Below are 16,575 nucleotides of genomic sequence, written 5' to 3' on the forward strand. Positions count from 1 at the left end.
TCGATGTAGTTTGCTTTTTTATTTTTACAAATGCTTATTTTATTTTGGCTGTCCTGGATCTTTGTTGCTGCACAGGCTTTCCTTTACTTACGGAGAAGAAGGGCTGCTCTTCATTGTGGCATCTGGACTTCTTGTTGTGGCTTCTCTTGTTGTGGAACACACGTTCTAGGGTACATGAGCTTCAGTAGTTGTGGCACATGGGCTCAGTAGTTGTGGGTTCCTGGGCTCTAGAGCACAGGCTCAGTAGTGCACAGGCCTAGTTACTCTGCCACATGTGGAATCTTCCTGGATCAGGGATAGAACTCATGTCTCCTGCACTGGCAGGTGGATTCTTTACCACTGAGGCACCATGGAAACCCCTATAGTTTTCTATTCTATTAATATGTCTCTGGATTATAGTTACAAACATGCTTTAATATTATGTTCATAATATTTAGTAATTGATAGAAAATATTATGGGCTTCCTCAGTGGCTCAGACGGTAAAGAATCTGCTTGCAATGTGGAAGACCTGGGTTTGATACCTGAGTTGGGAAGATCCTCTGGAGGAAGGCATGGCAACCCATTCCAGTATTCTTGCCTGGAGAATCCCGATGGACAGAGAAGGCTGGCAGGCTACAGTCCATGGAGTCGCAAAGAGTTGGACATGACCGAGAGACTATATTATGTTAAATTCAGTATTTTACTAGGGCCAAGAATGTCTTATGATTATCTCATAAATGCTGAGAAGGTTATTTTGCAACTTTTATGTATTTTTCTCTCACTGTTTAACACAAAAAGAACAACATGAAAGTCCTTGTATAGTTAGTTTGATTGGAGAATTTTAATGTTTTTCATTTATCACTGTAAAGGACAGTTTTTTATCTTTTTAATATTTTACTCTCACTGTTACTTGCTGAAAAAATTTGATAATTTTCTATGTACATTGTTGACTAAAGTTGGAATAGATACTTTTAACATGATAAAACATAAATAAGAAGACTATATAATATTTGATTGGGGACATTAATATTAAGAAAAATACAAAATTGGTGACTATAACCACTACTTTAGTAGTTTCTGAAGCTATTAGCCAGTGGGATTAGGAAAAAAAATGAACTATAAAAATTGAACAAGAGGAACAGGAATTATGACTTGCTCATGATACATTCGAATACTAAAGGGAATCGACTGGAAAAGACTGCCACAAACAAAAAGGCAATTTAGTAAAGGGTATAAATATAATATAAAATTAATAGCTTTCCTATACCCATTTATACAGCTAGAGAATATAATGGGAGAAAAACATTCATTTATAATTGTAACAAAAAATAGATTATATAGAGATGAAAAAATGTTAAAGTATTACTGAATGGTGTAAAAGAGGATTTAAATGTATGGGGACATTAAATATTTTTGCCTATCAATTATTCCTGAATTAACTTTTAAATTTAACTTTATTCTAGGAAAAATATTAAAACTGTAATTATTTTGGTAAACTGTGATTATAATGTTTATAGGGATAGATAAGCATAAAGAAGAATAGTCCTGTCACTAAAAATTAAAACACATTATATGTCTATGTTAAATGTCAGCGATACATGTATAGGCAGATCAGTGGAAGAGAGGAGAGAACCCCAACATAGATCTCATATATATCAGTAATGATTGGGATAAAGGTAGAATTTCCAATCAGTGAGAAAAAGATTATTTAGTAAATGGCTTTAGACAGTTGACTAACCATTGTGGAAGGAGGAGAATCAGAGTTGTATTGTTACATCTTTTGCTACACCAAAGTAAATCCCATACATAGGTATTTATATAAAAAAATGGAATTATGAAATTATTGGCAAAAAGTATTAAAAGAAAATTATCTCACAGTAGGAAAATGTTTTCACCAACTTTATCGAGGAAGAGTTGACAAAATCATGTATACTTAAAGTCAACAAAAGAGTCCAAAATGCAGTACTTGGATGCAATCTCAAAAACAACAGAATGATCTCTGTTCGTTTCCAAACCAAACCACTCAATATCATAGTAATCTAAGTCTATCCCCCAACCAGTAATGCTGAAGAAACTGAAGTTGAACAATTATATGAAGACCTACAAGACCTTCTAGAACTAACACCCAAAAAAGATGTCCTTTTCATTATAGGGGACTGGAATGCAAGAGTAGGAAGTCAAGAAACACCTGGAGTAACAGACAAATTTGGCCTTGGAGTACAGAATGAAGCAGGACAAAGGCTAATAGAGTTTTGCCAAGAGAATGCACTGGTCATAGCAAACACCCTCTTTTAACAACACAAGAGAAGAATCTACACATAGACATCACCAGATGGGCAATACTAAAATCAGATTGATTATATTCTTTGCAGCCAAAGATGGAGAAGCTCTATACAGTCAGCAAAAATAAGACCAGGAGCTGACTGGCTCAGATCATGAACTCCTTATTGCCAAATTCAGACTTAAATTGAAGAAAATAGGGAAAACCACTAGACCATTCAGATATGACCTAAATCAAATCCCTTACAATTATACAGTGGAAGTGAAAAATAGATTCAAGGGACTAGATCTGATAGACAGAGTGCCTGAAGAACTATGGATGGAGGTTTGTGACATTGTACAGGAGACAGGGATCAAGACCATCCCCAAGAAAAAGAAATGCAAAAAAGCAAAATGGCTGTCTGAGGAGGCCTTACACAAATAGCTGTGAAAAGAAGAGAAGTGAAAAGCAAAGGAGAAAAGGAAAGATATACCCATTTGAATGCAGAGTTCTAAAGAATAGCAAGGAGAGAAAAGAAAGCCTTCCTCAGTGATCAGTGCAAAGAAATAGAGGAGAACAATAGAATGGGAAAGAGTAGAGGTCTCTTCAAGAAAATTAGAGATACAAGGGAACATTCCATGCAAAGATGGGCATAATAAAGGACAGAAATTGTATGGACCTAACAGAACCAGAAGATATTAAGAAGAGGTGGCAAGAATGCACAGAAGAACTTACAAAAAAGATCTTCATGACCCAGATGATCACAATGGTGTGATCATTCACCTAGAGCCAGACATCCTGGAATGTGAAGTCAAGTGGGCCTTAGGAAGCATCACCACGAACAAAGCTAGTGGAGGTGATGGAATTCCAGTAGAGCTATTTCAAATCCTGAAAGATGATGCTGTGAAAGTGTTACACTCAATATGCCAGCAAATTTGGAAAACTCAGCAGTGGCCACAGGACTGGAAAAGGTCAGTTTTCATTCCAATCCCAAAGAAAGGCAATGCCAAAGAATGCTCAAACTACCGCACAATTGCACTCATCTCACACGCTAGTAAAGTAATGCTCAAAATTCTCCAAGCTAGGCTTCAACAATACGTGAACTGTGAACTTCCAGGTGTTCAAGCTGGTTTTAGAAAAGGCAGAGGAACCAGAGATCAAATTGCCAACATCTGCTGGATCATTGAAAAAGCAAAAGAGTTCCAGAAAAACATATATTTCTGCTTTATTGATTTTGCCAAAGCTTTTGTGTGGATTACCACAAACTGGAAAATTCTGAAAGAAAATTCCCTCTGAAAGAGGGAATACCAGACCACCTGACCTGCCTCTTGAGAAATCTGTATGCAGGTCAGGAAGCATCAGTTAGAACTGGACATGGAACAACAGACTGGTTTCAAATAGGAAAAGGAGTACATCAAGGCTGTATGTTGTCACCCTGCTTATTTAACTTATATGCATAGTACATCATGAGAAACGCTGGGCTGGATGATGCACAAGCTGGAATCAAGATTGCTGGGAGAATATCAATAACTTCATATGCAGATGACACCACCCTCATGGCAGAAGGTGAAGAACTAAAGAGCCTCTTGATGAAAGTGAAAGAGGAGAGTGAAAAAGTTGGCTTAAAGCTCAACATTCAGAAAACTAAGAACATGGCATCCAGTCCCCTCACTTCATGGCAAATAGGTGGGGAAACAGTGGAAACAGTGGCAGATTTTATTTTGGGCGGCTCCAGAATCACTGCAGATGGTGATTGCAGCCATGAAATTAAACGACGCTTACTCCTTGGAAGAAAAGTTATGACCAACCTAGATAGCATATTCAAAAGCAGAGACATTACTTTACCGACTAAGGTCCGTCTAGTCAAAGCTATGGTTTTTCCAGTAGTCATATATGGATGTGAGAGTTGGACTATAAAGAAAGCTGAGCACCAAATAATTGATGCTTTTGAACTGTGGTGTTGGAGAAGACTCTTGAGAGTCCCTTGGACTGCAAGGAGATCCAACCAGTCCATCCTAAAGTAATTCAGTCCTGAATATTCATTGGAAGGACTGATGTTGAAGCTAAACTCCAATACTTTGGCCACCTGATGTGAAGAGCTGACTCATTTGAAAAGACCCTGATGCTGGAAAGATTGAAGGCAGGAGGAGAAGGGATGAGATGGTTGGATGGCATCACTGACTCAATGGACATGAGTTTGAGTAAACTCTGGGAGTTGGTGATGGACAGGGAGGCCTGGCGTGCTGTGGTCTATGGGGTCGCAAGAAGTTGGACACGACTGAGGGACTGAACTGAACTGAACTGAAAGTGTACATCATTATGATACAACATACATTGGGGAATCATTACCAAGATTAAGATAATTAACACATCTATCACCTCATGGCTACCTTTTTTCTATGTGTGTGCTGAGAATGCTTAACATATACTCTCAGCAACTTTCAAGTATTAACTATAGTAACTATGCTGTACATTAGATCCCCAGAACTTATTCTTCTTAAAACTGAAAGTTTTTACTCTCTGACTTACATCTTCCCATTTCCCTTTCCTTCAACACCTGGGAACCACCATTTTATTTTCTGTTTTTAAGAAGTAACATGTTTGGTGCTTTTTTTTTTTTTAAGGTTTCATCTATCAGTGATTCCATGCATCATTTGTCTTTATCTCTCTGGCTTATTTCACTTAGCATAACCCTCCAGGTTCAAATATATTATTGCAAATAGCAGGACTTCCTTCTTTTTAATGGCTGGATACTATTCTACTGTTATTCATTTGTCTGTTGATAGACACAGGTTGTTTACTTATCTTGACCATTGTTAATAATGACACAGTAAATAAGGAATGTACCTGTCTCTTTGCGGTCCTGTTTTCATAATCCTTCAAATATGAACCCAGACATAGGATTGCTGGACCATATAATAGTTCTATTTTTAATTTTTTGAGAAACCTCCATACTGCTTCCCATAGTAGCTGTGCCAGTTTACATTCCTCTCAACAGTGTATGAGAGTTCCCTTTGTTCCACATTCTCACCAATACTTGTTTTCTATATTTTTGATAATAGGCATCTTAAGAAATGTTAATAATATCTCATTGTGGTTTTGATTTCATTTCCCTGATGAATAGTGATATTGAGCACCTTTTCATGTACCTGTTATCCATCTAAATATCTTCTTTGGAAAATTGTCTACTCAAGTCCTTTGCTCACTTTTAAATTAATTATTTTTTTGCTATTGAATTGTTTGAGAGAATGCTTTTCTACGCAACAGAAATACTCAGAATTCAAAAAAGATAAATAAATTTGACTTCAAAAATTTTGTATAGTGGAAATACTGTGAACAAAGTCAAAGGGCAAGCAACCTGGAAAAAATTATTTGTCTCATAACAGAGAGCACATTTTCTTAATATATCCTTTATTGTAGCATTTATGTGATGACAAGATACTGGAAACAACCCAAATATCCATCCATAACGGTTTGGTTAAACAAATTATGGTATATCCATACAGCCATTAAAATTGCCAACATGGAAAAATCTCTTAAGACAGATTTTCTTAGTTGGAAAAATCAAGATGGAAAAAATATAATATTGCCATTTGTATAAAATATTTTTAGAGTTATAAAAATAAAAAGTTGGAGGAAAATAAAAATTGAAAAATATAATCCAATGAAAAGATATTTAGTAAGAAATCAAATATGCAAAGGCTGTCTCTGGGAGGCTCACAAACAGCTGCTTTTTACAGGGTATACCTGCTAAGGCAGTTGGGGCAAGATTGGAATGGACCCTTACTTTTTTCATATAATCTTTATGTATACACACATGCACAACATACAAAACTGGATTCAACATATTTAAATTACTCAAAAAATAATACTACTATAGTTGAAGACACTAGAGGGTGCCATAAGAACACATTTGAATAGATGCTTCCTTGCCAAATACTGTTTAGTAGAAGTGATTTTAAGGACTATGTTTAGAAGTTTAGTTATAGTAGACTTGTGTTAATTTTCTTTCTTAGCCTACATGTATGGAGCTCCCGGAGGAACTGCTTCAACTCCAGGACTTCCAGAAGCAGCGCAGAGAGCGAGCAGCAAAAGAATATAGAGTAAATGCTCAGGGACTCCTAATAAGGACAGTACTACATCCAAAGAAATCGGTGACAGAGACAGCAGGGAAAGAGGGAAAGGTACGAGGTTTCTTACTTTGTAAAAATTCTACACAAGATAATGCCCCCAATATTACATCTCATGAGGATATAAATTTACTGAAAGAAGAACCTAATAGTAAACATACCACAGTAGAGCCTCAATATCTACCTCCCACAAAGGAAGATGCCAGCGAGGATTCCAGTTACAACCTAAATTATCCTGAGTCAGAGGGGGTTAAAGACCAGAGAATAACTCAAAAAAAACATCTCAAGATACCTAAACAAGAGTTTCAGACAAGTTTATCTTTGAAAGAGGAGATAGAACAGTTATTGATGGCGGAAAACAAGGAAGATCTAAAAGGTACAAAACAAGATGTTTCAGTGTCTCCTTCCCTTCCTCAGGAAACCAGAGTGTCTCCAAGTGACATTTTTCATCCTTTTAGAAAAGCTGTGCTTCCCACACTTCCTCCCTGCCCAGCTTTGGAAAAGACTGATTCCTGGTTAAATCCAGATTCTCCCAATCTGCCTTAGAGATCTGCAATTTGTTTTGGGGGCCATTAAAGTGGTTTATTTCCTCTGTCATCAGGGCCTTCCTCAGTGCTTAAGTTTCTCATGTTGTAAATTCAGTTTTACCTCAGTCACAGCCTTTAGGGAAAATTGTATCCTCTTACTTTCTGTATTCCTGGAATTTGATTAGGATGGGAATGAATAAGTTAAATAATGGAAGAAGTAGATTTTCTGATTATGTCATTCTGTAGAAATGTTCCCTGTGGCCAGACTAAATTATTTCTCATAATTTGGGTTTAAAAGATTTGAAGAAGGGAAAAATTTTGGACTTAGTGTCTGGAAGAACCTATACTTTAAATTTTTTTGTTGTATTTTTCGGTTTGAAGGGGGTTGATAAAACTCTTAGCCAGAAGTTTAAAAAAAAATGATACCCAACAAGCTTATCAGAACTTTTTTCCTTTTTAAAATACTAATAAGTAAGTTTATCAGGTATACTTCAATAAAGCTGAGAAATCCAACTTTATTTTTCAATTTAAATTTTCAGTCTGTCTTATGTTATAGACAAACAATAGTTAATGTTACTACAGGAATCAGTATAACTGTTCTAGTTTCTTTTCATCTCATTTACTTTTAGACAATTTTCTCCTTTTTCCTAAAAAGCAGGGACTTCTTTAAAGTATGTCTATTATGTAAACTTGAAGTTTTGATTGCACTCTGTTTGCCTGGAGATGGTATGCTTTCTTAGGGTGAAAAGAAGGCAAGTCCTGAGTCTTTTTATGTTGAATACTTGCAAGTTGCTCACATTCTTTTGTGTATAATAAGCAATAAACCTGTTTTGGCATTAGGTTATCTTCTCACTTTTCTTCATTGTGTCAGGGTAGCAGCAGCAGCAGCAGCAGGAATAAATTGGAATGTTTTTGCATTTATAAGTCTAGAATCTGTGGTAGAAATCTGATTTTTTTTTTTTTTTTTTTTGTCCACACTACACAGCTTGTAGAATTCTAGTTCCTTGACCAGGGATTGAATCTGGGCTCCAACAGTGAAAGTGCCTAGCCCTAACCATTGGTTCACCAGGGAATTCCCTAGAAATTTGCTAATTTGACTGCTATACAGCCCTCCATTATTTATTGCACTTAGGGAAAACTTAGAGACAGTCTTCAGTTAGGAACATCCTTGTCTGTGCTCATTGATTCTGTCGTGAGTACCACTGAAAGAACGTCCTGCTGTGCCTTCCAAACCCCAGAGCCCAGATCTGGCCTGAGCTTAAGATGAAGGCAGGCCTAAGAGCTGTCAACTCAGCCCTGTGGGTGCTGTGTCTCACTTTGTCCATAGTTTAGAAGCTCATTTGGAGCAAAGGTGATTTCTGGTTCATCTTGGAAGAATGCATTTTCAGGTTGATTCCCAAAAGTGGTTAATCTAGGTTTACTCTGGGAAGGGCATGGATTTCTGTGAAATATGTAGAACTGATTTAGCACCTTATGGAACCATACCACACACGACATATATACATGTTTGTATACAAGCTACAAAGAAAAATGTCATGTTCTTCATATGTAAAAAAAGAATTTTTTCATTATTTATGTTCTATGACTGTAAAGAACAACAGGATTCTGTTGGACCTTTGCTGTACTGCTCAGTATGGTAGCCACTAGCTATATGTGGCTGTTTACATTTATTTATTTATTTATTTATTGTATAAAAGATTAAACTTATTGGTCTTTTTGGGGAATTTGATGCATCACTGGTGTATTACAACTGAGCCATTAACCTTGTAGCTTCATCAACGTTAACTGGTACGTTTTCATGACACTGCTGAGATACCAGTTGTTTCTGCAGAGGTTCAAGGGAAAGGCCTTTTGAGAAGTTTGCCCGTTCCTTCTGTATATCTATAAAAGCTTTATTCACTCTGTTAACTTTTTCATCAATCATAATGTTTATCTTCTTAAGATTAGTGGTAACTGGTTTTGCTTTATTTTTAACCTTAAAGCTTTTTTGACTGGCTATGTGGAATACATTCCTGGACTTCTGCCCTCTTAGTTTGTTCTTGGCCATTGTCTCTCACCAGGCCTCCGACACCCTGGTGTAGCCTCTCAGGTTCCAGGTGATACCATCTGCACGCGCGAGGCCCTATTTACATTTAAAATTAAATTAAATTGATTAAATGAAATAAAATTAAAAATTCAGTTGCACTTGCTATATGTTTCCATAAACCCAGTGGCTGCTACTTGCCACTCAATAGTTTCATATAATCAGGAGCTACCTGGATAACTGTATTGAATATCACAAATACAGAACATTTCCATCATTTCAACATATTCTAATGGACAGTGCTATTTTGAGAAGTACTTTGACTCCCAGAACTAAAGGAAACTTTTGGGTTTCAGCTTAGTATTTTCTTAGTGAAACACTTATATAACTGGAACTGCATTTTTCTCCATACATTTCTCCATTCTAGCCTGGAGTCCCTACTTAAATTCCATGTGGTCAGATCCTACCATGAAACTCTGTCCTTTCCTGAATAGAATGTACAAAATTCCTTGGGTGATTCAAGCCCTGTTGTTATGCTCTGTGCCATTACTCAGATGTCTAAAGTTTGCTCAGAATTTTGGGAAATCTTTGGTTCTTGACCCAACTCATTGAGTTCTTAGTTTTTTTCTAGATGAGAATTCATAAACCATACTGCGTGCTTTCCCGAACTCTCTTGGAGTCTTGCTTCATTCTGCACCAAGTTTCTACATCTGTCCTACTCAGATCTCACCTTTCTGAGCTGACCTTTCAGTATATGATCTGCAGCTAAGAGAGTCTCACAAGCAATCTATCCTTTTGGCTTAGGAATTAGGAAACAGAACTGAATGAGTTCCCTGAAGAAGGATCCTGCTCTGAGAACAGAAACAATGTTTCTTGCTTCTTGGTCCATTCAATGTTCTTTCAACTATAGTGTGAAAAAATTATTGCAGCAGCTTTGCCTGGGATCTGGCTATGGGCTTGGTAAATCCTAATATTACACAATAGAATTTTAATGCACTGTATATAGGCCTATCATTGTTTTGACGTGAGGCAAGTCTCAGCAGAAAGCCAAGATAAGACCTAGTGGAAACTTGGGGACCTAAGGATGATTATCCTGGTATACTTATAAAAATGCATTTATTATAAAGGTAACATCAATAAACACCTTACAGAAAATTTAGAAAATAAAGAGAAAAAAAGTACTCAACAATCATCCCATATTAAACAACCCTGCCTAACATTTTGGTACTTTTCTGTCAATTTTTTGTCTCATTCTCTGTCTATCTCTACACACACACAGTCATAACCATACCATAAATACATTTATTGTGTTTTTATATCAAGTATTTTTCCATTTTATAATCCTAACAACCAACATTTATTTTTTTTAAACCAACATTTTAAGCATGTTTCATTTTAAAATTAATGTGCTGTTAAATAGAATTTGGAAAATGGGAAACTAAGAAAAAATTTAGCTTCCCCTAAATTTAGTCAGATGGCATCACTGACTCAATGGACATGAGTTTAAGCAAGCTCTGGGAGTTAGTGATAGACAGGGAAGCCTGGCGTGCTGCAGTCCATGGGATCGCAAAGAGTCGGACATGAATGAGTGACTGAACTGAAGAAAAAATATATTCATTTCTCTAACCACACTGAAAAAGCAGGTAATATTTTTGTTAATATAAGTGTTTATACTTAGGTTTCCCCCCCTGCATAGTTTTATATATATATAGTATGTATGTATATATAGTATGTAGTTATATATATATAGCATGTATCTGATAAGAGAATCAAAGCCAAATATATAGAGAAATCCTAAAATTCAACAACAACAAAAATGATTAAAAAATGGACAACAAGCTTGAATAGACATTCCTCCAAAGAAGACATACAAAATGCCAACAGGTACATGAAAAAATGCTCAACATCACTAATCATTAGAGAAATGCAAATAAGAACTACAGTGAGATACCATCTCACACCCACTAGGATGGCTACTATGAAAAAACAGTGTTTGCAAGGTTGTGGACAAATTGGAACTCTTGTACACCACTGATGGTGGTATAAAAATGTGGCTACTGTAGAAAATAGCATGGTGGTTGCTTAAAAAGTTAAAAACATAATTACCATATCATCCAGCAATTTCACTTCTGGATGTATACCCAAAAGAGCTGAAAACAGAGTCTTGAAGAGATACTTGTTTTGCATGTTCATAGCAGCATTATGAACATAGCCAAAAGGTGAACCTAAGTGTCCATCAACAGATGAGTGGATAAGCAAAATGTGGTATATACATATTATGAAATATTATTCAGCCTTAAAAGGGAAGGAAATTCTGCAATGTTCTATGACATGGATAAAACTTGAGAACATTATGGTCAATGAAATAAGCCAGTCACAAAAAGTAACTATGAAGTGTCTAGAGTAATCAAAATGATAGTGACAGAAAGTAGAATGGTGGTTTCTGGGGCTGGGGGAAGAAAGAAATTAGAAGTTATTATTTAAAGGCTATAGAGTTTCAGTTTTGCAAGTTGAAAAGATTTATGGAGATTGATGGTTGTGATGGTTGCACAACAATATGAATATACTTAATATCAGTGAACAGTACATATAAAAATGAATGAGATGGTAAATTTTATATATGCTTTAGCACATTTTTTTAAATTGGGGGAAAACTAACATCACACTTACAGTGATGAAAGTCTGAATGTATTCCCCATATAATGGAGAACAAGAAAGGACATTTGCTTTCACTAGTTCAATTTAAAATTGTACTGTAAGTACTAACTAGTGGAATATGGCAAGAAAAAGCTTATAGATTAGAAATTTTAAAGGTAAAATTTATTTTTGCAAGACATGATCATGTGCACATAAAATCCTAAGAAATGTACAAAATGCTACTAGAATCCATAAGTGAATTTAGCAATATTACAAGGTACACTGCCAATATAAAAAAGAATGTGAGTATAAAAAAAATACTAGCAATGGTCAGTTAGTAACTGAAATTTTAAAAAATACCATTTACAATCATGTACAAAAACATGATACCTTTAAGGATAGGTTTAATAAAACATATGCAAGATGTGTATTGAAAACTACAAGATATTTCTGAGAGAAATTAAAGAAGACATAAATGGAAAATACCACTGAAGGCTCAGTACTGTTAAGATGTAAATTATTCCCAAATTCTAATAGATTTATTTATTTATTCCAAATCCATAGATTTATTACAATCACAGTCAAAATCCAAGCAGGCTTTATGTAGAAATTGACACACTCAGTTATGTCTGACTCTTTGTGACCCTATGAATTGTAGACTGCCAAGCTCCTCTGTCCATGGAATTTTCCAGGCAAGAAATACTGGAATAGGTTGCCATTTCCTCTTCCAGGAAATCTTCCCAACACAGGAATAGAACACTTGTATCTTTTATCTCTTGCATTGGCAGGTGGATCTTTTTATCGCTAGCGCCACCTGGGAAGCCCCATAGAAATTGACAGGATGATTCCAAAATTTATATGGCCATGAAACCAGGTGACTCAGATTGGGACTTGAACCTACTCTTTTAATTGAGATCACACACCTGGTCTCAAGATTTAATGAAACTCAGGTTCTTGATGTCTCATCACAGAAAGAATTCAGTGAGAGACAGACTGATAGGTAAGAAGTGGATTTATTTAGAGAGAAACACTCCACAGACAGAGTATAGGCCATCTCAGAAGGTAAGAGTGGCCTTACCTTTTACCAAAAAAATTAAGTCTTTCACTGTTCCCATTGTTTCCCCATCTATTTGCCATGAAGTGATGGGACCAGATGCCATGATCTTAATTTTTGAGTGTTGAATTTTACCCAAACTTTTTCACTCTCTTCTTTCACCTTCATCAAGAAGCTCTATAATTCATCTTCGCTTTCTGCCATATAAGGGTGGTGTCATCTACATATCTGAAGTTATTGATATTTCTCCTGGCAGTATTGATTCCAACTTGTGCTTCATCCAGCGTGGCATTTCGCATGATGTACTCTGCATATAAGTTAAATAAGCAGGGTGAAGAAATACAGCCTTGACATACTCCTTTCCCAATTTGGAATAGTCCATTGTTCCATGTCTGGTTCTAACTGTTGCTTCTTGACCTGCATACAGGTTTCTCAGGAGGCAGGTAAGGTGGTCTGGTATTCCCATATCTTTAAGAATTTTCCGTAGTTTGTTGTGAACTTCCCAGGTGGTGCAGAGGTTAAAGCATCTGCCTGCAATGTAGGAGACCTGGGTTTGATCCCTGGGTTGGGAAGATCCCCTGGAGAAGGAAATGGCAATCCACTCCAGTATTCTTGCCTGGAGAATCCCGTGGACGGAGGAGCTTGGTGGACTACAGTCCACGGGTCCCAAAAAGTCGGACACAAATTCACTTTCACTTTTCTTTCACACAGTCAATGGCTTTAGTGTAGTCAATGAAGCAGATTTTTTTTTCTAGAATTCTCTAGCTTTTTCTATGATCCAGCAGATGCTGGCAATTTGATCTCTGGTTCCTCTACCTTTCTTAAATCTAGCTTGTACATCTGAAAGTTCTCGGTTCACACATTGTTGAAGACTAGCTTGAAGAATTTTGAGCATTACTTCGCTATCATGTGAAATGAATGCAATTGTGCAGTAGTTTGAACATTTTTTGGCGTTGCCATCATGGTTATCCAGGTCATTAAGATCTTCATGGTATAGTTCTTCTGTGTATTCTTGCCATTTAAGACTTTTTTTTTTTTTTTACCACACGGCACAGCTCTGGGATCTTTCTTAGTTCCCGGACCAGGGATTGAACCCAGGCCCCGGCAGTAAAAGCACTGGACAATGAGGAAAGTCCCAATGCTTTCAATATTTTATTTTCCTCTGTTTTCTTCAATGAACTAGAGTGTAAACTGGTACATATAGAACAATGGATAAAAGGCATTTAATTGTAACACAAGCCAGAAGAGCCAGTAACTTAAGCCCAATGCTGCTGATCTCTCCACAAGGCAACAGTATAGCCTCTCTGGTTTGTATGAGATACTTCCACATTCTGGAGTTCTCAAATTCCCCAAATAGCATTACTGTTTATAACTTGAAAGCCACCTGATGGCTAAATAAAAGCTTTGTAATGGAAACACATTCTAAAGAAAACATTCCTTAGGAAGAGCCAAAATGGCAAGTTCCAGGAATGAGGGAAAAAAGGGAAAGAAATTCTCTTCATTATTGTGTAACTTGTTGGGATGCCATCCATAGTTTGCTTTTTAAGAAGCCAATGAAATAGCAAAATCTTGATAGAGGAAAGGAAACTCGTGCTTAATCCTTCTTTCTGAGAAGGAGAACTTAAAAGAAGTAAATTGAAGATATTACATGTATGAATAGCATGTACTCATACTTGCCTTTAAAAAAAAAGATAACACTGAACCATTGCTGTAAAGCTTCCTCTGTGCAGTGTCTCACATAGTAGGCTTCATTTATGCATTCATTTTGGAGCCAGGCACTGGGCTGGTGTTGGGGAATCAGAGATAAAGACACAGTCCCTACTCCCAAAGAACCTAGAGTCTAGTAAGAGAATATAATTGAAATAATAGTTATGTTTAAGGTATACCAGTGAATTGATGGTGGGGTTTGAGTTGGAGGAGGCAGAGTAGCCTTGGATAGGAAATAGCACTTGGCCTTGCAATTGTGTTGTGTGTCAAAGGGCTTCATAAGAGACAGAGGAAGGATGCATTTTGACTAAGAAAACTACAAGGAGTTCACTATTTATAAGAGAGAAAAACATATAGGTTGTAATGGTGAGAGGTAAGGGTGGGAAATAGGGTCCATGCCTCTGTTAGGGTTTTTTGGTCATAAGCAAAAGAACTGACTGGGCTAATGTAAACAAAAAGGATTTATTGGAAAGATGAGTGGCTCATAGTATTGACGGGAAAGCTGGAAACTAGGCTTGGAAATAGAATCAGGGGCAGCTGCAAATTCTAGGCAGCAGGAACTACTCAACTGTCTGTCAGAGTGAGTGAGTGCCAATACATTTTTTTTTTATCTCTGTGTAATTTGATTCAGGACTCAAAATCCTGAGAGAGTATAACTGACTTTATATTATAAATCCATCCATCCAGGGCACCATGATTTATTTTTTTGCCAACATTGTCCACCGTGGGGAAAAGGTAATTTGCAAAAGGATTGTGAGTGCCCTGAGGATTTGTCTTGTTGAGTTTATGTTTTATCCTATAGACTAAAGGAAATCATTGAAGAATTATGAACAAGAAACTAAGATGATCAGAAATGTATATTTTAGATCATCCTGGTTTAAATTGGAGGATGGATTGAAAGGGGGCAAGAATAGTATGAGGGAGACTTGTACAAAAACTCTAGCATTGATTGGGGGAAATGTTGAATGTTTCTATTTAATAGGGATATAGAAGTTGGTAAGCTAATGAGGAATATGCTTTTGAAAGATATTTAATAAGTAGAATAAACTGAAAGACCAATTGAATATGGGTGGTAAACAAGAGTCTTGGTTGATTCCCAGGTTTCTGTTCTGAATATCTATTTGAAAGTTGGTGCCATTTATAGACAGAATCCATTGAGAGGGCAGTTAGAGGAATAATGCTTCCATAATAAGTTGGATTTTACATATGTCCCATTTAGGATACATTGGAATTTTGAAATTGATATATCTAATAGATAGTTGAATATATGGGGACAGAGAGCAGGAAAAAGATCTGTGCTAGAGAGCTTTGGAGGGTATTACTATGTAAATTGTCTTTGAAGTCATCGGACATGTACCATATTTTCTAGGTTTTCAGTATGGAATATAAAAGAAAAGGAGTGAGAATCACATTCTAAAGGAGGGTAAGGAGAACAAGATACTCACAGATACCAAGAAGGAGAAGACAAATAGGAAGAAAATTCATGTAAACCAGAAAATAATTCACTTGTGGTTTCAGTTCAGTTCAGTCGCTCAGTCATGTCCCACTCTTTGCGACACCATGAACTGCAGCACGCCAGGCCTCCCTGTCCATCACCAACTCCTGGAGTTCACTCAAACTCACGTCCATTGAGTTGGTGAAGCCATCCAGCCATCTCATCCTCTGTCGTCCCCTTCTCCTCCTGCCCCCAATTCCTCCCAGCATCAGAGTCTTTTCCAATGAGTCAACTCTTCGCATGAGGTGGCCAAAGTACCAGAGTTTCAGCTTTAGCATCATTCCTTCCAAAGAACACCCAGGGCTGGTCTCCTTTAGAATGGACTGGTTGGATCTCCTTGCAGTCCAAGGGACTCTCAAGAGTCTTCTCCAACACCACAGTTCAAAAGCATCAATTCTTAAGTGCTCAGCTTTCTTCATAGTCCAAATCTCACATCCATACATGACCACTGGAAAAACCATAGTCTTGGCTAGATGGACCTTTGTTGGCAAAGTAATGTCTCTGCTTTTGAATATGCTGTCTAGGTTGGTCATAACTTTGCTTCCAAGGAGTAAGCGTCTTTTAATTTCATGGCTGCAATCACCATCAGCAGTGATTTTGGAGCCCCCCAAAATAAAGTCTGACACTATTTCCACTGTTTCCCCATCTATTGGCCATGAAGTGAAGGGACCAGATGCCATGATCTTCGTTTTCTGAATGTTGATCTTTAAGCCAACTTTTTCACTCTCCTCTTTCACTTTCATCAAGAGGCTTTTTAGTTCC

General features: G+C 36.9%; 2 protein-coding genes across 2 annotated transcripts in view; one reads left to right on the top strand and one right to left on the bottom strand.

Moving 5' to 3' along the window:
* Positions 1-7,783, top strand: part of EXD1 (exonuclease 3'-5' domain containing 1) — a 36,972-nt gene extending 29,189 nt beyond the window's left edge. The window contains exon 11 of the mRNA XM_040226892.1: positions 6,257-7,783. Coding sequence (XP_040082826.1) covers positions 6,257-6,916 — 660 coding nt within the window. The 3' untranslated portion in view covers positions 6,917-7,783. The remainder of the gene's footprint in view (positions 1-6,256) is intronic.
* Positions 7,784-8,594: 811 nt separating this feature from the next.
* On the bottom strand, positions 8,595-9,014 carry LOC120853184 (ribosomal biogenesis factor-like). Its single transcript, XM_040226890.1, has one exon. The coding sequence runs from the start codon at positions 8,942-8,944 to the stop codon at positions 8,642-8,644; it is 303 nt and encodes a 100-aa protein (XP_040082824.1). The 5' UTR covers positions 8,945-9,014; the 3' UTR covers positions 8,595-8,641.
* Between the last annotated feature and the right edge of the window lie 7,561 nt (positions 9,015-16,575).

Source organism: Oryx dammah, unplaced genomic scaffold (assembly GCF_014754425.2).
Source record: "Oryx dammah isolate SB20612 unplaced genomic scaffold, SCBI_Odam_1.1 HiC_scaffold_26, whole genome shotgun sequence".
In the NCBI taxonomy this organism is placed as follows: domain Eukaryota; kingdom Metazoa; phylum Chordata; class Mammalia; order Artiodactyla; family Bovidae; genus Oryx; species Oryx dammah.

Excerpts from the sequence above, each read along its gene's own strand:
- LOC120853184 (XM_040226890.1), bottom strand. The coding sequence starts at position 8,944 with ATGGCCAAGAACAAACTAAGAGGGCAGAAGTCCAGGAATGTATTCCAC.